The sequence below is a fragment of the Balaenoptera musculus genome, chromosome 18 (genome assembly GCF_009873245.2).
Source record: "Balaenoptera musculus isolate JJ_BM4_2016_0621 chromosome 18, mBalMus1.pri.v3, whole genome shotgun sequence".
In the NCBI taxonomy this organism is placed as follows: Eukaryota; Metazoa; Chordata; class Mammalia; order Artiodactyla; family Balaenopteridae; genus Balaenoptera; species Balaenoptera musculus.
The window spans coordinates 46,751,947-46,777,154 of record NC_045802.1 but is presented as its reverse complement, the minus strand read 5'-3'; the positions used below and the strand labels follow the sequence as shown (position 1 = coordinate 46,777,154).

General features: G+C 34.2%; 1 protein-coding gene across 3 annotated transcripts in view; it reads right to left on the bottom strand.

Moving 5' to 3' along the window:
• PIBF1 (progesterone immunomodulatory binding factor 1) overlaps nt 1-25,208 on the bottom strand; it is a 201,443-nt gene that overhangs the window by 58,632 nt on the left and 117,603 nt on the right. For all 3 annotated transcript variants that reach the window (XM_036832007.1, XM_036832009.1, XM_036832010.1), the window contains exons 12-14: nt 22,858-23,008; nt 14,926-15,016; nt 6,452-6,554 (exon numbers count right to left, since the gene is read on the bottom strand). In XM_036832007.1, coding sequence (XP_036687902.1) covers nt 6,452-6,554; nt 14,926-15,016; nt 22,858-23,008 — 345 coding nt within the window. The remainder of the gene's footprint in view (nt 1-6,451; nt 6,555-14,925; nt 15,017-22,857; nt 23,009-25,208) is intronic.

The following is a 25,208-nucleotide window of genomic DNA, read 5'->3' as shown; positions in this document are numbered from 1 at the left end:
TACACAATTTTTATTAAAAAATAAAAAGTAAAATGAAAAAAGCAAAAATAAAAATTCAAGTTGCAAAACAAACAAAAACTCCCAAAGGTGAAGGCCAAGAAACTTAAGAAAAGACAAATAACTTCAACTTCATCAAAATTAAAAACTTTTGTGATTGAATGAACTAACAAGAAAGCAAAAGACAGCTCACAGAACGAGAGAAAATATCTGAAAACCATATAGCTAAAAGGATTTAATATCCAGAATATATAATGAACTCTTACAACTCAACAACAAAAAGACAAAAAACTCAATTTAAAAATGGGCAAAGAACTTCAGCAGACATTTCTCCAAAGAAGATATACAAATGGCCAATAAGAACACAAAACAATGCTTAACATCATTAGTTATAAGGTTAATGCAAATAGAAATCACAACAAGACACCACTTCACACCCACTAGGATGGCTAGAATTTAGAAAAACACAAAAAAACAAAAAATGAGCATTGGCGAGGATGTGAGAAATTGGAACCCTGGACATTGCTGATGGGAAAGTAAAATGGTGCAGTTGCTGTGAAAAAGTTTCGTGGTTCCTCAAAAAGCTAAACAGCATTATTGTGTGATCCAGCAATTCCACTACTTAGGTATACACCATAAGAACTGAAAACACATGTTCAAACAAACAAAAAAATTGTACATGAATGCTCAGAGTGGCACTATTTACAGTAACCAAATGATGGAAACAATAAATGTCCATTAACTGATGAACAGATAAAACGTGATATATTTGTACAATGGAATAGTATTCAGTCATAAAAAGGGATAAAGTACTGACAGATGGTGCAACATGAATGAACCTTGAAAACATTACACGAAATGAGAGAAGCCAGACACAAAAGGTCACATATTGTACGATTCCATTTATATGAAGTATGTAGAACAGGCAAATCCATAGAGACAGAAAGCACATTAGTGGTTTCCAGGGGCTGGAGGGAGAGGAGATTGGGGAGTGAGTGCTTAGTGTGTACAGGGTTTCCTTCTGGGAGATGGGATGTTCTCTAACTAAATAGTGGTGATGGTTGTACATTACAAACACAACAAAAACCACTGAATTGTACAATTTAAAATGGTTAAAATGGTGAATTTTATGTTATGTGAATTTTACTCCAATAGAAAAGAGTGAACCCTTCCAGTTTATTTGGCCATAGTAGCATAACAAGAGAAATATGTTTTAATCTTTACTTTTGTTAAGAATAGATAGAAATGTAAAAAAAAAAAAAAAGAGAAGAAACCAAACAACAAAACAACAAAAAGGTAAAATAACTTTTTGTAACATACAGAAGTGAAAAGAACTCATCACCAGCAGACCTGCTCTATAAGTATTGTTAAAAGAAGTAGATAAATCAGAAGCAATGTGATGCCAGGTAGAAATTTGGATTTACACAGAGGAATAAAGAACACAGGTCATGGTAACTATTTGGTTAAATGTAATACATTTTCTTCATATTATTATACTTCTTTAAAAGATAAAGTAAAAATGATAGCAATTTAATGTGAGGCTTATACATGTATAAATAGAATATGTGACAACAGGCGCACAAAGGCTGGGTGGGGACACAGGAAAGTACGTATTACGGTACGGTTTTTATACTATGCATGAGGTAGTAAAGTATGACATGAAACTGGGTGGTGATAAGTTAAAGATATATATAGTATAATCTCAAGCAACCACTGTAATAACAAAGAGCTACTGCCAATCAGCCAACAATGAGGTAAAGTGGAATGATAAAAAATATTCAGTTAATCCAAAAGAAGGCAAGAAATAAAAAGGGAGGGGGGAAGGATAGCTAGGACAAATAAAAAACAAATAGCAAGATAACAGACTTAAAAATAACCATATCAATAAACACATTAAATGTAAACATTCTCAAAACCCCAGTTAAAAGTCGTATTTTGTCAGACTGGATAAAAAAGCAAGATACAATTATATATGTTGCCTATAAGACAACCATAAGACATAAACAAGTTAAAAGTTAAAGGATGGAAAAACACATACCCTGTTAACACTAGCCAAAAGATGCAAAACTTTAAAATAAGAACTAAAAAATAACACCACTAAGAGAAATTAAAGAAGATCTAAATAAATGGAAAGATATAATGGGTTCATGGTCATAATATTCATATTATTAAGATGTCAATTTTCCTCATTTCGTCCACAGACTCAATGCAATCCCAATCAAAATCACAGAGAGCTTTTTTTTTTTTGTAAAAATGATTATAGAATTCATATGGAAGTGAAAAGGACACAGAATAGCCAAAAAGCTTTGAACCTGAACGGAGTTGGAGGACCAGTGCCACCTAATTTCAAGACATTATAAAGCTACAGTAATCAAGATGGTGTGGTACTGTCATAAAGACAGACAAAGAGATAATTGGAACAGACAGAGTCCAGAAACAGACTCACACAGATTTTTAAACTGATTTTCAACAAGGGTTTTTTTTCAAGAAATGATATTGGAACAATTTGGTTTTAATATGCAAATAAATGAAGTTCAATCTATATCTTATACACTTTACAAACATTAAAAATGGATCACAAACTTAAAACTATGAAAGATCCACAGGAAAACACAGATAAAAACACTGTGACGCTGAGTTAGGTAAAGATATTTTAGATACAACACCCAAAACACAGTCCAAAAAAGAATGAACTAAAAAAATGGACAAAATAAAAACTTTTGCTCTTCAAAAAACACTGTTAAGAAATGGGAAGATAGGCCATGGAGGGGAAGAAAATATTTGCAAATCATATAGCCGATGAGAGACTTGTATCTAGAATATACAAATAATTCTCAAAACTCAATAATAAGAAAACAATCTGATATAATGAGCAAAAAATTTGAACACTTCTCCCAATAAGAAAAAACAAAGGGCAAAGAAGCACATGAAAAGATGTTCAACAATTATGAATCATTAGGAAAATGCAAATTAAAACTACAATGAGATACCACTACACACCCATTAGGATGGCTGAACTTAAAAAGACTGACCATATCAAGTCTTTGTAAGGATGTAGAGGAACTAGAACTTTCATAGGCTGTTGGTGGAAACAGTAAATAATACGAACATCTGGAAAACAGTTTGGCAGTTTCTTAAAACATTAGATACCTACTATATGATCCAGCTATTTCACTCCCAGGTATTTACCCCAGAGAAACAGAAGCATATGTTCATATAAAGACCTGTACATGGATGTTCATATCAGCTTTATTTATAATAGATAAAAACTGGAAATAACCCAAAATATCTATCAACAGGTGAATGGATGAACAGCTGTGGTAAATTCATACAATGGAATGTTACTCAGCAATGAAGAGGAATGAACTATGGACGAATCTTGAAATAATTATGCAGAATGAAAGAAGACTTAAAAAAAGTAGTGTGTGCATGTGTGTGTGTGTGTATGTATATAACGCATATAGTGATTCCATTTATATAAAAGTCTAAGAAATGCAAACTAATCTACAGTGACAGAATGCAAATCAGTGGTTGCTTGGGGACAAGGATGGGGGTAGAGAGGGCTAGAAGAGAGAGATTCCAAAGAGGCTGTTTGGCGGTGATGCATGCGTTCATTATCTTCATTTTGGTGATGGTTTCATGGTTATACGTGTCGAAAGTTATACTGTACAGCTTAAATTTGTGCAATTTAGTTTATATCAATTATGACTCAATAAAGCTGCTATAAAAGGAGTATTTGTTTTCATTTTGAATATTTTTTAGCACTTTGATTTTGGCAATTCATTTATGTATAATCTCAGACATATTTTGAATAGCATATAAATTATTGTTAATTCTAATATTAGTCATTTGAGTTTCATCTCCGTATTATTCTCAAGAACTCCAAGCTAGTTTAAATATATAACCTGCTCAAAAAAATACAGATCCTGAAAAACTTTTCTTCTCTGTTTTTTTCACTGTCTATCATGAATAGTCTATTGGTATAGAAGCAATCTAATACTACCATCTTTCAGCTAATTAGTTTATGTCATTGTTTTTCAATTTAAGCAAACAATTTTTGTAAGGCAGACAAAAGTAAAATCCATGGAATATTTCAAATTATAACGCTTTTTTTTTTCAATCTCAAGGGAAAAATTATATGCTACAGTCAGCACAGACCTTTTAATTTAGGGTACTGATTCTCCATATGTCTTATGAAAAAATTTCAAACATACACAAAAGTACAGAACTGAATAATGAATCTATATGTACCTGTCACCAACCTTCAATCATTATCAACATTTTGAGATTCTTGTTTTATCTATTGAGCTCCCCTCACCTTTTTACGGAACATTTTAAAGCAAATTCCAGGTATCATACCATTTCATATAACAGATATTTCAATATTTACATCTTTTTCTAACAAGCCAACAGCTTTCTAAAAAATTGCCTCACACAAAGTTAATTATACTTCATTACCAGAACACTTAATTTAATTTCTTATGCTTCTCCCCTACAATTTGTATAGGAGTGTGTCCCACTTAGAAATTCTTGTTTCATTAACTGAAGTGCTCAGGAAGATGGTTTTTTAAAAAAAAGCAATATAAAGACATATGTATAAGTTTATAGGAATGTTAATATTTTTAAAAGAACTATTTTTGATAGGTTATTCTGAAATTAAAACAAACACGAGGGATCTAGAATATATTAACAAACAGAGGTTCACTTGTTTCTTTAGTAATTCACTTATTTATATATCCTTCCATGGTTCCACCCAGTGACGTGATGGAGCTGGCTTGTAGAGCTACAAAAGAGGAATACTATCTCAAACACTCAAAATGTGTTTGTGTGCTTGTAGCAGTTTGTGAGAGATGGCTGGTAAAGTTTTTGGATTTTTGTGAGCTGGTTGTTAAACATCACTATTATTAAAAATTATTCAGATTTATAATAAAAAAATTTTATTAAGAAACCCCAAATACTCAAAAACTCAACAATTTTAATTTTACTATTATCTATGCTCTCCTGTTTACATGTCTATTGTACAATATCTATGTGGTGGAAACATCATGTTTGCTACTGAGTATCTTTTCTCTACTCCGTGTTTAGTAATGTTATGTTGGAGGCCTGAAGTTAGTCATGGTGGGAATATTTATGCCACAGATATAAGCAAATGCTACAAATTAGAACCATCCCTCACACCCCTGCCTGGACAGCCTGTTGTTAACAGTGGCCAGCACAACACTGCTTCCACCTTGAGCATTAACTCTGAGTCAGGTACTGGAGTCACATGAAATATTTCTTGTCTTTTGAAATTTGAGCATAACGATGCTTCTAATGTTACAGTATTAAAAGCACATTAAATAGAAGGCACCAAATAGACAAATGTGAATAGGTCTGTAGGAAAACAAATGCAGAATACATGGTATGTATTAATAATTTTTAACATATGCCTTTAAAGTCCCTTTATTATAAGATTCAAAATATTAAAATAGAGGGGCTTCCCTCTATGGCGCAGTGGTTGAGAGTCTGCCTGCCAATGCAGGGGACACGGGTTCGAGCCCTGGTCTGGGAAGATCCCACATGCCGCGGAGCAGCTGGGCCCGTAAGCCACAACTACTGAGCCTGTGCGTCTGGAGCCTGTGCTCCGCAACAAGAGAGGCCGTCATAGTGAGAGGCCCGCGCATCGCGATGAAGAGTGGCCCCCGCTTGCCACAACTGGAGAAGGCCCTCGCACAGAAACGAAGACCCAACACAGCCAAAAATAAATAAATAAATATTAAAAAAAAAATTAACATAGAGAAACTTGTTATGCTGAAGCTCAGGAAATAAAAGGAACCCTAGGGAGGTAGCATCTTTGGTTTGAATTGTTTCATTACTTGAATTTTAGAAGCATATAAAATGTAATTAGATATTGATTAAATAAGAAGAAGATTGGAAATACTATGTAAAATGTATACCTATTCTTTAAATGATACAATAGAATGCTAAGAAAAATAATTACGAATCTGATTTTTAAAAAATAAGTATAATTTGGGAACTATCATATACCAACGGCTGCGAGAGCTTAAGTGTATACCAAGTCAAGTGTGTTTAATAGATAAGTGATTTTTCATCAAAGAAGTCAAAAAGAAATCTATTTTAAAAATGAGGTTTTAGTTAAAAACTTAAAATGCTACCAAAATTTGCCAAACTTGTTTTGCCAGTTGATATTTGCAGAAATCAAAGCTTTGTCTGTCTAGTCTGCATTTATATTTAGTCTGGGCATTTAATCTCTCTTTTGATCTTAGGTTTTGCCATACACTTTAAGTTGTTTTATAAGGCTTTACCATTAAGTTAGTTTCATAGATTGTAAAATCATCTTGTACTAGCGAACAGCTTATTTTAAAACTGCTCAGAAAATACATAAAGGAGTAACAAGGAATTAAAATGAACACTGTGGTTCTTTATATGTGTTTCTTTTGTTTAGGTTATTTACCTCTTGTGAAAGCTGTGTTACTTGGTTCTTTTGATGTTCCAGGTCTTTTAAAACCATCGAGTTTCGTTTTTCTAACTGAAGCACTCTTCTTGCCAAGTGGACACTAGGAGAATGAAATAAGAAAATTAATGCTTACAAAAGAGGAATACTATCTCAAACACTCAAAATGTGTTTGTGTGCTTGAAAACTGACCATTTCCTAATAATACTTAAATATTAACAGGAAAAATATGGAGTCGAATAATATCTTCAGGTGTCAACAGCGGAAGACCAATATCCCAACAACTCAAATTTTGAAAGTAACATTAAAAATCTGCATAATAATGTAACTGTGATATATTGATTACCACAGTAATAGTTTCTAGCCCTTGCTATAAAAGTGGAAAGTTACATTATGATACTTGCTTGAAAAGACCGCAAGAAAGCAATTCACAGCTTTTCTTCATTTTTATAAAAATTTACCATTTACAAACAAATAAGGCAATTAGTTGAAACAGTAATAACCTTGTACTTTGAAAAGCATCAGTGCTTTCCTCAGACAGCATAATGCATTTTACAATACAAAACACAACTGAATAGATTTTCTATTGAAAAAAGAGATGGAAAAGATGTCTGAAAAGTGGAGACAGATGTCTAACAGTAAAGGCAACGATTCTGTATTAAAAGAAACCACAAAAAGATCACACTGTGATCATCACAAGATGATCACAACTTATTGTATTGAGTGTAATCCTTAGTATTTAAAATCACATTAAATGTAAAATGTCCCAATTCTACTTTTAAGACATAATTAAGAAAAAAAGGTTCAGCTATAAGAATCATAAAATCATCCCTACTAACCACTGGGGCATAATTCTTTAAAAAACTGCTAATAATGTTGAGAACACATGTTGCTCCAAAGCCCCTCTATGTAATTCCAGAAACTTAAAAATTTAATATTTATCACATTTTCGTATTCTATGTGAGTTACCTCATTAATCTCTGAATTGCAAAATCTGTACAAACTGAGAAGACAGATGTTTTACAATGACAAGAAGTAAAATATTTTTGTTCTAAATGAAATTATAGGACAGAAATAATTCCATTGTATTTCAAATATTTCCTAACATCAGATAAAGGAATTCATACAAAACTCTGAAAAAAAAATGCTAAATGTCACCCTATACATCTATTTCTAAGAACTTGTTATTCCAAATGAAAAAGATGAGTTCTTCTGTTACACAGTGAATTGGGTAGCTTATTTAGATGTGCTCATATCTAAATTCCTATCCTTTCAACCGGCGTAAGATTTTGCCTTAATGATCAGTTGGAGTCAAAGATGGAAAAGACACAGTCCCCGTTTTCTGACAATCATTTTTTACAGAAAACAGCTTTACTGATATAAAATTTTCTTGATATGTAACTTATAATACCATAAATCTCGCCCATTTAAACTGTACAATTCAATGGTTTTTAGTATATTTAGAGTTGTGCAACTATTACTATATTTTAGTTTTAGAATATTTTCATTACTCCCACCCCCCAAAAAATTTGTACCCCTTAGCATCACTCCCCATCCTCCCTGTTCAGCCCTAGGGAACCACTAATCTACTTTCTTCCTTTATTGATTTTTAAGATGTTTGCAGTTTAAAGAACTCTTATGACTCAACAATTACAAGACAGTCCAATTAGAGAATTTACAACAGTGCCTTGTCTATAGAAAGTTCTGAATAATTGCATACACACATTTTTGCACTTCTCATATGGTGATTTCCTTAGGAAGTGCAATGATTGGGTCCAAGCACATGTGCATTATGAATTTTCAGATATTCCTCTTGAAAGGCTGTACAAATTTAAATTCCTATGAACTAGAATGAAAGTTCTCCAATGACAGAAATTTTTTAAAAATTTGTTTTCTAACGTATTCTAAGTGCCTTGGAGAATACCTGGTACAATAATAATCTGTTCAGTAACAAACTGTTCAGTGAATGAACTTTATGCAAGACCTCCTGTTTCTTTATGCCCTAGCCAACACTGGGCAATATCAATCTTTAAAAGTTTTGCTAACTTTACATATAAACAATAGAATCTTATTTTAAATTAGTGAGGTTAAACATCTCTACATTTGTTAGACATTTGTATTTCTTATTTAATGAATTGATGTTTATGTCCTTTTACCATTCACTTCAAATCTTACCTACGTGGTTAACTGTATTCTACATCTAAATTACCTAAAAGTATCACGACCTCCCAAAATCTCAACAGAACCAACCTATTTTCCATTAATGTCTACTCTGCTTAATGTCCCATAAACATGTTTTGTATATTCCTTCCACTGTACCTCTGCTGGTCCTCCAGTCTGGAGAAGATAGGTTATTCCACTGATTGGGAGTCCAGCTTTTTCTGGAAGGCTCCCTCCGAGGTCCACTTCCTCCATTTCTGACCAGGCCAGCCTTCACTGATCTCTATTCCTCTGACTGACATAGACTGGCACACAATGCAGTGCTAAATTATATGGTTTTAGATATTTCTTGATAGTCTTTCATGTGTGTTCATCTTTTCTCCCCCAACAGATACAATTTAAATGAAGACTTACCCTCTGTGGTGTGTGCTGAACAGAGGGGGCACTTACTAAATCCTTCCTGATTGATTTTAAGTAAATTTTGCTCAAATGCTAGAATTTTGCTCAAATTGCTACAAACCATATTCCAAGGTTGCAGAGTCTCAATATTAAAGTACAACTAATGCTCAGCATCTAAGCATTGAACTAGTAATAAAAAAGAGCATAAAGTTTATAAGGGAAGAAGGCAAATGTCACAGATACCAATTCACCGCTTCCATATTTCAACCTCCTAAACCTTTAAATGTGGCATATTGTAGTACTGAGTGATTTGGTGCTATAGGTAGATTCTGTTTAGAAATCTGGGAATATTAGAAGTCAGAAGAAAGGAGGGGAGTTTAGTTTAACTGAAATTCAAAGCAAGACAAAAGAAGAATTGCTCAACTAGCTGAGTTTATGTCTCCTTAACGACAATGTACATACTATGAAAACAAGTCTTTAATGAGTTTTTTTATAATGAGTAACCATGGATACAGTTAGGGAAAATGACTCCTGCCAAAGTTTGGTTGGTTGGTTGGTTATTTATTTATTTATTTAGTACTGAACTCCTCAAGAAAGCACTGCTTTTACAGGCTCTCTCTTGGGACACTAAAGTAGGTACAGCATACAATTCTTCTTTGTAATTATATAACTGCCATGTGATTTTTACCTGCACCAACATTAAGTTTTACATCAACTGGAAACTAATACCACAAGAGTATAGTTTTTTTTTTTTTTTTTTTTTTTTTTTTAATGTTAATGTGAAGACTAGAAGGAAGGTTTTTTTTTTTTTTTTTTTTAATTAATTAATTAATTAATTAATTAATTTATTTATTTATGGCTGTGTTGGGTCTTCGTTTCTGTGCGAGGGCTTCCTCCAGTTGCGGCAAGCGGGGGCCACTCTTCATCGCGGTGCGCGGGCCTCTCACTATCGCGGCCTCTCTAGTTGCGGAGCACAGGCTCCAGACGCGCAGGCTCAGTAATTGTGGCTCACGGGCCTAGTTGCTCCGTGGCATGTGGGATCTTCCCAGACCAGGGCTCGAACCCGTGTCCCCTGCATTGGCAGGCAGATTCTCAACCACTGCGCCACCAGGGAAGCCCCAAGAGTATAGTTTTGTATTTGAATTTTAAACTAAAATTTCACCTCTTATCTGGTAAAATTATTTCCCCAAGGGTTATCTCTTAGCTCTCTCAGCACCTCTTGACTCAAAATAAAAGTTATCCTCTTGGATTTGTCAATGGCAGTCAGTACTTCTGATTATCACAAACAATTTCATAGTAGCATAGCCCAGGCAATGTGAACATGGCCGACCTCCATTTATATCTGAGATATCAAAGCACAGTGGAGGACTGATGCTCTGTCTTGAGTCCTTCAGTATTGGATGGTTCTCTTAGTATTACCAAAACTCCAAATAAATAAGTGTAGGTACTTAGTTACCTGCTAATTAGTTACTTGGTCTGAAATAACATTTGGCTTTTTGCTCTTTTTCAGTTTTTTTTTTTTTGTACATTTATTTATTTATTTATTTATTTATTTATTTATTTATTTATTCATTCCTGGCTGTGTTGGGTCTTCGTTTCTGTGCGAGGGCTTTCTCCAGTTGTGGCAAGCGGGGGCCACTCTTCATCGCGGTGCGCGGGCCTCTCACTATCGCGGCCTCTCTTGTGGAGCACAGGCTCCAGACACGCAGGCTCAGTAGTTGTGGCTCACGGGCCTAGCTGCTCCGTGTCATGTCGGATCTTCCCAGACCAGGGCCCGAACCCCTGTCCCCTGCACTGGCAGGCAGATTCTCAACCACTGCGCCACCAGGGAAGCCCTCTTTTTCAGTTTTAACAGGTCAGAGTCCTGTCTCAATTAGCATGGCATGGAAAAATGGTTCAAAAAAAGGGCACATGGGCCAGAACGATCTCAGCTTCAGAAAGCATAAGGTTGCTCCCTGCACTGCCTGCTTCCTTGGCAGTTACTGAGGACTAAATAGTGGTGCATTATGATTACCTATAGTTATATGAGTCTTTTTCTAGGTTTTCTGTAGGTTTAAACTTTCAAGTTGATCATGAGTAGATTAGCAATAACTTTTTAAAGGTTTCTAAAACCAACCCAAATGAAATAAGCAAAACTTTCTCTAAGGAGGGAAATGAGAACTCACACATGTGAGAAGAAAGGAGATGAAAAGAAAATTTCATTATGCACAAAAGTTTGCTAGGAAAATAAAAGCTTCCTCTGCTTTATTTTTTCCTTTATTATAAAGATTAGTCTACTGTGAGAGTTTCAACTTAAAGCTCTTTATAAAACTAGACAGAAACTAAAACAAAGATCAAGAGTATGCAGTAAAGCTTGCAATTTGAAAGGTTTAAAAACCTTCAGAAAAGTCTCCACATTCAGATCTGCCAAAACAAACAGGGAAGCACACACGAAGACCATGTTAGTGCCTGGGTGTCACCCATTTTGTGTTACAGGTTAAAGAGCATATCCAAAACATGCAACCAGAAAATCTTGTTTGCTATTTTCAAAACAATCGCTACCGAAACAAAAACATTACTTCAGATTTTCAGGCTCAGTCAAGTCAAGAAGAGCCTTTTTAATTTTAAGCGACTTTAATTGTATATGCCCTTTTAACTTTCCACAACTTTGTCCTGGAAAGCTTAACACAATGTTTAGTTACTGTTCATATCTCTATTGAAAATTCAAAATGTGAGTAACCTTATTTAACAATTATAATGTGTTTAAGATACACTTTCGGAAGTTATTTTTCAAACTAATTTTGAAAAATTAGTTTTGCTACTTCTTTATTGGAAACTGGCATTATGGTCTATGTCTTAAGAAACTGATTAATATCAAAGAAAGTGAATCTCAAAACTAGTTCCATGTCCAGGGCTTGTTTCCACTAATTATTTCAAGAGGTCTCATTAAAATTTTAAAACAAAGTTGTTTTAAATGAAAACTCACCTTGTGCCTCATTAAAGTTTCTGGAACATTGGCTTTACCTCTAAAATCAACTGTGTGATCTATTTCCTTTAAGAAACATTAATTGACATAACAAACTTTTATTGGACACCTACTCTATGCCAGGCACTCACTGTATGGTGAACTTCTTCGCATCCATTTTCTCATTTTAATTTCATAATATACATTGGGTGGCAACAGGTAACTAGTGAAAATTTTCAGTGGCTATCCAATTTACTAACAGCAATATGGTACTCAAAAACAGAAGGCCTAAAAATTAAAGTTGTCAATAACCATTAAAAATTACCTTTTTGAAGAATATTCAATGATATAAGAAAATGTTCAGGGTGAAATTATAAGATAAAAAATTAAATTTCTAAGTTACATACAATAATACCTTAAATATGTAAGAATATATATGTATCTATATACATTTTTGAATGGCTGTCTTTGGACAGTAGGATTATTGGTAATTTTCCTAATATTCTAAAATAAACATATATTATTTTTATAATCAGAAATCCCCTCCGATTAAGTGTTACCCTAAAATATTTAATTCTGGTTGTTGAATACATGAAATTTTAAATCAAATTTAGTATGAATGGGATATATTGTGTAGCAGATGAGAAATAAGTTCCTTTGAAATTTTAATACATTTTGAAATGTGCTGATGTATAATGAAAACTTTATTATGCAAATATTTCATTTGTCATTATGACTAAGTTATTTTATAATCCACCTTAAGCTTCCATTGCTTTAATTTCAAATGTGACAAATTAAATATTTGAAGGTTATATTGCTTTCATCTTAAATAAATTAAACTTAGAGCACAAAGCCATTGACTTCTTTACAAATATCCATTAAGAAATCAAATATGGACTTTGCAAACTTCAGAAATGCATCAGACCCTAAACAGGGATCTTCTTTGCCACTGGTCGATTTTGTGCATACAGTAGGCACTCAATAGAAGTTGTTGAATGAATGTGCAAAGGAATGCATAAATGTCCTCTTTGGCTATCTAGACTTACTTTCCCTTCACTCAGTTTAGATGACCTCAGAAGCACTTCCTCAAAATAACCCTATGGTTCATCATGAGAAGAATGCCTGGCACCAGCTGGTAGGAGATATTAATAGCATGCCCATTAGGCACTTGTTCAAGGCACATAGATAGCTCAGTGATAAAATCTTTAGAAATATTTGGACAGTTAAGATTATTCAGAATATGAATCAGTTGTGGGTCCTTAAATCTTCAACCTAAATATTAAGAAATCAATGTCTGTTTTGGAAATTCTTAAAAAAAATAGTAAGATAATAGTAATAATTGCTTTCAATTTTAGAAGAACTCAGCATTTGGGGGCTAAAGAAAGAAAGCTTACAACAGAAAAATTCTTTTTTCTTCTTGTGACCAAGATTCTTTTGAAGGAATCAGATGATAAAATAGAGAAGAGAATGGACTTCCTCCTTCAAATTTCCATTTTTAGCATTTTACCAATCATTTGCCACTGATAAAAAAGTCGCTTGCCCACAAAACTACATTTCTATTCCTCCTTTGGCAACATAATGCTCAAAAATGGAGATATGCTGAAAATCACAAATTATCCTAGGTCACCCTTAGGAGGGACTCAGGGGAGAATGGGAATGGAATGGCACTATAACCGATTTTTCCAAATAATACATAATTTAGAAATACTTGCATCTTCACTAAACAGAATTAACCATTCCAGCTACAATTTGATATCTGGCAGTCTTCTATCCTTGGTCTATTCAGTGTAACCAGTAAGAAACATAAATTCTAAGCATCCTGTTGTTACTTCTCATAAAATGGTCTCTATCTTATATCACTTTAGATAGCTCTAAAGACCCGTTACCCTCTGAGCCAAAGTTTCTACAAAAGTATTAGAATTAAGATGAATTGTTTCTCTTACTTAGTGTGTAATGTCTCTAAACGTTTAAATCAATTCATGTAAAAATAACAGATAGCAGCTCTGAATCCTCAGATACTCAGATGAAGAGACAATTCTACTAGGTATCTTACACCATGCTAGGTAGGGACAATGGAGAATAAACAAGAATAAGATGTAGCTGCTGACCTTGAGGAACTTTCCATCTAGCTGGGGAAACGATATGGAAAATGAGAGCTAGTGAGATAAGACAAATGCTCTGTTGTGTGGTATGTGGAAAACAGACATTATAAGCAGAGAGATATACTACCCTCATTTGGGGTAGAGAGGTAAATAAGGCGGGAGAGGTAGGGCCACATGGAAGGGCTTAGAAGTCTGATAGAAACATTTAGATTTGTTATGGTAGCAAGCAGGGCTCTTTCTGCAAAGCAGGATGAATTCAGGTGGGAGAAAGGAGTTAGGAGTTAGGTCAACTAGAAAACCAATTAATATAGGTACAATTTTCTCTTAGTATACTTTAAATAGTATCTCAACAAATAACTAGCGGATCTCCTAAAAATTTTCTTGGTCTTCACAAAGTGTTTTATACTTTCAATCACAGTATATATGCTAGCTCTATCGCTCTCTCCCAATCTCTTTCTTTTTCTCTCTCTCAAGTATACATCAAGGAATGTAGACAGGTGAATAAAAAACAAGCGAAAAAAAAAGGAAGCATAATTCATTAATTTTAACCTGAAAATTGTTGGTACAAAAAAGCATTTGTAATTCACCTGAAATTAAGATGAAAATAAATTTAAAATGGTGTCATTATCACTGAATCCAATTCTAGGAAAATTCTAATGTACACTTACATTCTACCAACCATTAAACTCACTTAAAAATACATGAAATGCATGATTATTACTTACTGTATTTGTGAGCAATTTAATATTTATGCATACTAAGAATAAAGTAACTTTATTTTGTCACTCCACTCAGTACATTATCATAAAGCACAATGTAATTAAATTTAGCTTGAATAGATAAGTGAAATGAATATATATTGATTTTACCTTTGCTTTAGTCGTCTTTTGGCTGTTGTGGGAACATTAGCACCATAGCCATAAGAAAAAAGAATCCTTTCAGCCTCCTCTTCATTTTCAACTGGAAAATATTGAAGTGTACAATGTGAAATTTTTTTTTTCTTAAAAAGTATGGCAGAAGTGAAAATAAAAGAGGTCATAATAATGAATTAAGGAGCATAAGAACATTTAAAAGGGCTAATGCATAACCTCAAACAGACCATCTGTAAGCAGCAGCAGTTATTTCGTAAAGTATATGCTTGCTTGGATTTGTTCCATCTATTTTTAAAAGGTGTAAGGGACTGCATCATATGACACGTTAAGTTTTCTTGTTATAAAGCATAATAATACAGATGTCGTTTATTCTGAGATTCAAAGGCTTTCTGCATGAAATGTATGTTATGTACTTATGAAAAAGTAATGATAAGATCAATTTCATTACTTCTCTTCTTGATAAGAGAAATGACTACTTTTAATTAGGAAAGATGTTCATTATTTTATCAGAAGAACAACTTTATCCTAACTTGCAATAATGAAATTATGCATTTAAGTAGGCTACTCTGTGAAGAAAATATACAGTCCTAAGAGTCTATTGATGGCCTTTTTAAAAAAATTACAAAAAACTCAGTAACACCATTTACTTCTAAATTTTGCTATTGTCACACCACTCCCCAAAAGGAATTTTAACTAACAGGTTAATGTTTTATGGGTAAAACGTTTAAATGCGATGACAATTTACTGTAAGTTGAGATGAAAAAATATTTAATCAAAGGCTATAAAAACTAAAGGTTTCCAGCTCAATTTAAAGCAGTTCATGACATATAACAATTTTTATAACATTATTCATCAATAACCAGTATTTTAATGTCAAAAAGAGAAACCTACTTTCAGAAATGTTTCAGGTTTAAAATAAAGCCAAATATTTTACATTAGTAAGTGAAGCTATTTGCAGGCCTATCACTGTAATATGCACTTATTTGTTGTTTGATCCTTCTGTAGTACAGTAAACATTTCAGGAATATTCATAAGTGTCTTTTTCTTCAATTTTGACCCTATTCACAGTGAACCAAGATCAGTTTTCAGAGGTAGGATTAGTAGTTATGAGGGACACGTGTAAGCAAGCGATGCTATGTGCCATTGCTGATAGTAACAGCTATCATTACTCAGAGCCAAGTTGGCTTCTCCAATCCAGCTCTGTCAGAACTAGAGCAGGCATTTAGATACCTATCTGATGCTTGTTTCTCTTAAATAGTTCTAAGGTCAGAAGAAAGAGGGGTAAATTTAGCTAACATCTCAAAAACCCATCAGATATTGATGGACAACTTAAATTTGAGTTTAATACTTACTGGATTAATAACTCATGGGCTAACTATTCTAGTGGTGATTTAATTACAGAAACAATGTCCTACACAAAATGGCAAATGGTACTAAAGAGATATGAATGTGTCTTAGTACCACTATTTTTCCCATGCTAGAGGCATTAGGAAGGTATGGGGAGAATGACATTCACAGAGAATGTGCAGGAAGGAACTGCAATGTGTAAAGGCACAGGGCTGTGAAGTTTCAGTAATTGTGAGAAAAGTGGCTGAAGTTAGTCTGGAAAACAATAGTAGTAGAAAGGGAGGCCAAGTTCCAACTGTGAATGGGACTAAAGTCTCATTTGCTAGGCTAACGAGTCTGGATTTTATTCTACACACAACAAGAAATTAAAAGAGATTAGTACAGGTAAGTGACATGACCAATAGATTTTTGTTGTTGATGCTGATATTATAGGAAAAAAAATTCCAGTAATGGGAAAAGGGTGACCTAGATTGGTAGCACAGAGAACTCCTTACAGGTTATAGTAATAATCCAGTTGTGATTTGGTCCATAATAGCAATGGAGGATGGAGAAAAGAACCTGGATTCTAGACAAATGAGGAGGTATGCAGGTGAGATGAGGCACTAGATAGTATGAGGGAGGAATCAAGGTTGACAAAAGCTAGTTGGGTAATTAGACAGACTTTAACCTTACTAACAGATCAAGAATACAAGAAAATTAATACGTTTTAGGGAAGGAAGAGAAAATATAAATAATGCTACATCTTCAATGACTGCAAGAATTCCATACAGACCTGTGGAATCACTAGCCTGTGGCCAGTCACTGAAATTGTGGAAAGGGATAAAATTATCCAGAAAGTAGGTAAGTCAGAATTGAAGAGGGTGAGGGAAAAAAAACCCACAAAACCCTGGGAACCAGAAAGAGTTAGATAAAAGAAGAGACAATAAAAGCGATGGAGAAGAAACAATCAAAGGCAGACGACTTAAGAAGCAAGAGAAGAGTTTTGAGAAATGTGACAAATGCCCAGCAGAGGTTACAAGTAGGATGAGGATGGAAAGTAGGTCCCTCAATTTGACAATTAGAAATCTGACATTTAAAAAAAAACTTATTTAGCTTCTAGACAATACCTGTACTTTTAACAATTTGATGACGATCTTTGAAAACGAAACTCCTCAAATATACAAATATTAAACTTATTTGAATACGAAAAGCAATTCAAGTGTAAACAGGATACTGTAATTTGCCATGGTTACACCTTAATAAATGAAGTCTAACCATCTTCATGTCAGCTGAAATGAGCTGAATTAGATGATAATCCTTTGAATATTGTACACACTATAGTACTAAGAAAGAATGTTTTGCACTTACATCTTACAAATTTTGTTTAATCAGTAAGTATTCGTTGAACGAGGATAGGAATATTCTAATTTCCAATGTGAATGGATAGAAAAGAACCTAGTTTATTAATCTTCCAAGGACAAGCAAATATATTTTATTCTAAGATACTTTTAAGATGGTTTATAAAATATCATAGCAAAAAATTAATTTATATATCTTTTCTAAAGATTTTATTTAGAAAATATTTACACACATGGAAAAGCTGAAAGAAGTGTACACTCATATATCCAACACCTGGATTCAAAATTAAACATCGTACTACATTTATTTCTCACACATTTATCTATCACTGTATCCATCCATGAATCCATCTTATTTTTTTGATGCATTTCAAAATAAGTTGCAGATCTGTGCCTTCACCCCCAAACAGTTCAACATGTAAATCATCAACTATAGTTCAATATTACTTATAGTTCTTTTTTAAAAATAAAATTTACATATGGTGAAAGGTACAAATCTTAAGTCTATCATTCAATGAATTTTGAGAAATATAAACAGTTGACCCTTGAACAACAGGGTTTGAACTGCTTGGGTCCACTCAAACATGAATATTTTTCAATAAATACATTGGAAAAAATTTTTGGAGATTTGCAACAATTTGAAAAAACTTGCAGATGAACCGTGTAGCCCTGAAATATCGAAAAAACTAAGAAAAAGGTAACTCATGAATGCATAAAGTATATGTAGAAGCTTCTCTATTCGTATATAGGCATAAGGTAATATTTAATATAAAATTAATGTGTTGGTTTTCTTACGGTTTTATAACTGTGCTGTCAAAGAATTACATTACCGTACTGTATGTCTCTCTCATAATTGGAGACACTGCGTTATCAGCCTATCATCACAGGTACGTGGCTTTTAAAAATGTGTAACAATGTTTCCAGTACTGTATTATGAATATGACTATAATACCATAAAAATTTTATAATGATTCATTCATTAGTGTATAGGCTAGGCTACTGTGAAGCAATCATACCGATCACACTGGGTTGTGATAAAGCAATCATATTGCTGCTTCTTCGTTATCCATGCACGAATTTTAATACCTGTAAATAAATGTCAATTTCTTTTTCACATTATCGTTTCATTTTTTTGGTAATATATATTTTTTACTGAAGTGTAGTTGATTTACAATGTTGTATTAGTTTCTGGCATACAGCAAAGTGAATATATATATATATTCCTTTTCATATTCTTTTCCATTATGGTTTATTACAAGGTATTGAATATAGTCCCCTGTCCTATACATTAGGAACTTGCTGTTTATCTATTTTACATATAGTAGTTTGTATTTGCTAATCCCAAACTCCTAATTTATCCCTCTCCCACTCTCTCTTCCTCTTTGGTAACCATAAGTTTGTTTTCTATGTCTGTGAGTCTGTTTTTGTTTTGTAAGTAAGTTCATGTGTATCATATTTTAGATTCTACATATAAATGATATCATGATATTTGTCTTTCTCTTTCTGACTTACCTCACTTGGTATGATAATCTCTAGGTCCATCTAACTTTTCATTTTTGATATCTAGTGTTAGCAATACATATAACATCTACAGTGTTTTGTATCATATAAGACAATATTGATATAGGTACTGACAGATAATTCATCTCGTAAACAGATGATGTAAACCTATGGTATTGATAAATACAGTAAAGTACTGTAAATTTATTTTCTCCTATGATTTTCTTCATAACATTTTCTATGCATCTTCAAATCTTCTATCTCTGACTTCTGATTTCATCACAATATCACCTTCTTTCTTATAAGGACCCTTGAGATGGGCTCATCTGGATAATCTTATGTCAAGACTTTTGTGAATATTTTCTCTGAGGCATTTTCTTAATTTGGATACCATTCCTCTGTCAGATATGAGACTGCGATTACTTTCTCCTACTCTGTAGCTTAGTTCTTCATTTCTTAGAGATGTCTTCTATAAGAGCAGAAGTTTTTAATTTTGATGAAGTCTACTTGGTAAATTTTTCTTTTATGGCAGTTGCTTTCAGGATCCTGTCTAGGAAACTTTAAGTTACCCCCAGTTGCAAAAATACCCATATTTTCCACTAAAGATTTATAATTTTAGCTATTACTTGCAAGTCTCAAATTAATATTAGTGTATAGTGTGAAATAAGGTTAAGGTTCATTTTCAAAAAGATGTCCAATTTTTTTTAGCACCATTTATTGAACAAACTTTCCTTTCTCTAGCTGAATGGTATGCTTCCTTTATTAAAAATCAAATAATCAGACAAGTGTGGGTCTATTTCTTAGTTCTCGATTCTATTTTGTTGTTGTATTTGTCTTTCTTTATGTCAGTAGTATACTAGCTTGATACTGTAGCTTTATATTAAGTCTTGAAGTCTAAGTCTTGAAGTGTAACTCTTCCAATTTTGTTCTTTTTTTTCAAAATTATTTTGGTTATTCTAGTATGCATATGTTTTCTTTGCCTTTAGGCAAATAACAACAATGAAATTGCTGGATCACTGGATAGGCTGTTTGGTTTTATAACAAAGTGTCAGTTCTTCCACAGTCTCACCAACATTTGGTATAACCAGTCTTGCTAATTTCAGCCATTCTGGTAGGTGTGCCATGGTATTATTAAAAGTAGACCTTTTAATAAGTCCTTTGAATTTCCACATAAGCGGAATACAAAAATGTTAAAAAGAAAAAGGAATTATGATTGGGACAATACTGAATTTATAGAATTCATGATATATCTATTGATGTTTTAGCAAGTCTTCTTTTTCTTAGCAATGGTTTGTATTTCGTGTTGTTCAATCTATTCCTACGTATTTTATGTGTTTTGATACTATTGTAAATGAAATTGTTTTTTTTTTGAAATTGCTTTTTAAATTTCTTTTTCCAATTGTTTGCTTCTAGTGTGTGTGTGTGTGTGTGTGTGTGTGTGTGTGTGTGTATACATATATATTTTTTTAATTTTATTTTTGGCTGTGTTGGGTCTTTGTAGCTGCGCAGGGGCTTTCTCTAGTTGCAGCAAGCGGGGACTACTCTTTGTTGCGGTGCGCAGGCTTCTCATTGCGGTGGCTTCTCTTGTTGCGGAGCATGGGCTCCATGTGCATGGGCTTCAGTAGTTGCCGCATGCGGGCTCAGTAGTTGGGGCACGCAGGCCCTAAAGCATGCAGGCTTCAGTAGTTGCAGTGCATGGGCTCAGTAGTTGCAGTGCGTGGCCTCTAGGGCATGCAGGCTTCAGCAGTTGTGGTGTGCGGGCTCAGTAGTCATGGCTCACGGGCTCTAGAGTGCAGGCTCAGTAGTTGTGGCGCACAGGTTTAGTTGCTCTGCGGCATGTGGGATCTCAGTTCCCCGACCAGGGATCAAACCCATGTCCCCTGCACTGGCAGATGGATTCTTAACCACTGCACCACCAGGGAAGTCCAAGCTTCTAGCATGTTTCTGTGTAATTATTATAGCTTGTTAAATTTACTTATCAGTGTTAGTGATTGTTTTGTAATCTGAAAATACAGTCTTCCTATTCCTTTCCGATCTTTATACTTATTTTTCCTTTCTTGCCTTAGTTCAGGGGCTAGGAGTTCAAGTACAATGTTTAATGTAAGTTATGAAAATAGAAATCCTTGCCTGGTTCTCTCCTTTAAAGGGAAAGCATTTGATATTTCATCATTAGGTATAATATTAGCTGTACGTTTTTCGTAGATATCTTTTATCAGATTCAGGAAGTTCTCTTCTACTCCTAATTTGTTTAGACAGAGGGATATCTGCAAAACTACAGAGATAAAGAAGTATGGAACTTTCAAAATAATGCAATATGATAGGGAATGGCAAGGCATAAAAAAGTACAAAGATAAATAAGTCTAATCATAAAAAGACATGTTAAGGAATTTGACTTTAGGCTGTTTAAAGTTGATAGGGGCATTAAAGCAGGTGTATGGTAAGGTCAAATCTGTATTTTATAAAGATTACTCAGACTCCATGAAGAAACTGAAGATAAATTTGGAAACTATTGTAATTATCAGACATTGGCCTTGGAAATTTAAAAAAAAGGCAATGATAGGGATAAAACAGAAGTTTTTCTTAAACTGGGCTATCAACACAATACAGTCTTTACAAGAAAAGGTGCCCCAAATAAAGTCAACCTCAACTTCAATTGAAGTTTAAACCCATTTTTATAAGAATGCCACTATTATTTCTGACTTCTGAACAGAAATAATGTACTGTAGCAAACATCACAGTCAATGGTGAAATGTTAATTTAGAATATTCCCTTGGAGTCAGGGACAACACTGGAAGACAGAAAATAAAAGGAAAAAAAAGAAGTAGAAATTAAAGTCAAAGTCATACACAGTGTATGCAATGAATTTCTATCTGTCCTTCAATTTCTATCTGTCCCTCATTGAAATGTCATCTCCCCTCTCAGGGATTCCTCACCTCCAACACGGAATTAACTCAAGATCTCTTCTGTACTTACAACAAGAACTGCCTCTCTCTTGCTAATAGCACTTTAATTATCTGTTAATATGTTTGTCTCTCCCAGTAGACTAGACTAGGAATACCTATAAGCAAGAATTATTGCATGAACTCCATATCCCCATATCCTGGCATATGTATTCACTTAATAATTGTTTAATGAATGAGCTAAATAAATGAAAAGATAAAACCTTGGCATATGTAATCACTTTATTGCTGAATGAGTGAGGTAAATAAGTGAAAAGATAAAATCGATCATAGTTAACCACATTTTTTTGTGATCTCAACTACTAGAATTAAAGATAACTAATTTTAAAAAATTAATTAATTAATTAATTAGGCTGTTTTGGGTCTTCGGTGCTGTGCACAGGCTTTCCTTAGTTGCGGTGAGTGAGGCTATTCTTTGTTGCGGAGCCGGGCTCTAGGAGAACGGGCTTCAGTAGTTGTGGCACGTGGGCTTTAGTAGTTGTGGCCCGCGGGCTCTAGAGTGCAGGCTCAGTAGTTGTGGTGCACGGGTTTAGTTGCTCCGTGGCATGTGGGATTTCCTGGACCAGGGCTCGAACCCGTGTCCCCTGCACTGGCAGGCAGACTCTAAACCACTGCGCCACCAGGGAAGTCCAAAGTTAACTAATTTTTAAAATGTAAAGTATTCTTTCAAAAAAAAAGTTGCAAGTTATATTTCAAAGAAATATAGCAAAGCAGTTTTAGAAACAGTATCAGGTTCCTTGTGCTGCCAGAAAAAAAAGCTGTGTGTGGAGTGGTGGGAGACTTACTTTCTGCAGTTTGCATTATTATTTCATCAAGCTCTTTTTCCAGTTTCTCATAAATGTCTAGCCTTGCCTGATGTTCAGAGTTCTGTGCTTGAAGTTCGGTAATACGTTTTTCAGAAGAGGCTTGGAGACTATAAAATTCTTTAGTTAAAACCTAAGAGTGGAAGAAAAAAAATTGCAAAGGCAGAATTAAAGAGGTTGACAGTTAAGACAAAAACATGATACAAAATTTTTTTTTAATGATTTAGACATGAAGAGAAAGTAGCTCAATTAAGATGACTGAGGAGGTAAAATACATTTATTTCTGAGGAAAATAATTAATTTGTTTTTAAATGAAAATTATGAAGCACTTTATTACAAAAACTGAAAAAAATTTAAAACTTAGTAATAGTTATAGGAGTAACATTAGCATTTGCTTATTAGAATTCAAAAAATTCAATAATGCTATACTCCTCACCTAGGTGGAGGTTATTTATCTGGTGACCACAGGTATTTGAGAAAGGCTTACAGAGCTGTGTGTAAAAATTATATACTCATAATGAGTCCTTCAGTTTTCCACCAGAGATTATTTCATTTAGTCTTTTTAAAAATTTATTTATTTATTTATTTATTTATGTCTGTGTTGGGTCTTCGTTGCTGCACGTGGGCTTTCTCTAGTAGCAGTGAGTAGGGACTACTCTTCGTTGCAGTGCGCGGGCTTCTCATTGCGGTGGCTTCTCTTGTTGTGGAGCACGGGCTCTAGGTGTGCAGGCTTCAGTAGTTGTGGCACATGGGCTCAGTAGTTGTAGCTTGCGGGCTTTAGAGCACAGGCTCAGCAGTTGTGGTGCACGGGCTTAGTTGCTCCGTGGCATGTGGGATCTTCCCGGACCAGGGCTCAAACCCGTGTCCCCTGCATTGGCAGGCGGATTCTTAACCACCGCGCCACCAGGGAAGTCCTATTGTATTTACTCCTACCATGGTTTTAATAAGATTTTTGTTTAGCTGAACAATCAAAAATTCAAAGCAGCAAATCAAAATGTAAATGTGAAGTGCTACTTGGGGCAGTATCAGAAAATGCCTTTGTATAGAAAGAAAGGCTAAAAAATTATTAAAAAGAGATATAAAAGACATGGACATTGGAGTTATTTTATGTAAGAACAAAAAATCCTGTATTCTCCTATGGACTCATTGAAGGAATCACTAGGGTGACAATAATGAATTCACTAAAAAAGGAGACATTTCTAGTAACAAAGGAATGTTCTAATGCTTACATTAAATTCCAACTATCTAGAAAGTTTACTTACTAGTACAGACTAAATTATGGGGTGGTATTACACTTACTTCCTAACACAACATAAGTAATGTAGTATTTCCTGAGAAGCAGTAGAATATTATGGTAAGAATATGGTTTGGAGCCAGAAAGATTTGGATTTCAATCCTGGCTTTGACACTTATTCGTTGTGATCTTAGGTAATTATTCTTTCTATGCCTACCTCAGAATATTGCTGGAAGGATTACATGAGAGGATAAACTCACAGTGCTTAGTAGAGTGTCTAGAACATAGTAAAAGTGCTGAAAAATATTATTATCACTGCAGAAAATACACCTATGAGAACTTTGTATTAAATGGTTTGTAAAAATGAGATGTATTGCTTTAATTATCCTGAATTCTCTATTAGTTTCTCTAATGACAAAGTTCACCTTAACAAATGTATGTGATTGTGTGCTTCCTGTGATGGGGAGAAAGAAGATGTGGAAGATCTATTTACAGTTTTTAACAAGCAGAAATTCTGATTTAATATCCTTTTAATCTATTCCATCTCACTTTCTTCAATTATTTCCATCAGAACTCCCCCACCAGGGACTTCCCTGGTGGTCCAGTGGTTAAGACTCCGTGCTCCCAGTGCAGAGGGCACAGGTTCGATCCCTGGTTGGGGAACTCAGCTCCTGCATGCTGCACGGTGAGGCCAAACAAATAAATAAATAAATTAGCCCCCCCTCCCCCAACCCTAGATAAACTAAACATCATTCCCCACCCTCCAAATACATTCCTTTGAAGGGCGGAGAAAGAACAACATGGGAATAATATCTGTAGGATGATTTCTAGTGTCCCTGATTGGGTCAGAAAAAGAAAATTCCTGTTTTAGCATTATTCATTCTTGCTGGCTGGAAATGTTTTCTAGAGAATTTATTATAACAAAATCACCACACAGTTTGACAATCTGGAGCTTTCAGAGAGTTCATTACATTGGGATGTAATTCATTAAGAATCTGGTGGCTGGACTTCCCTGGTGGCACAGTGGTTGGGAATCCACCTGCCAATGCAGGGGACAGGGGTTCGAGCCCTGGTCCAGGAGGATCCCACATGCCGCGGA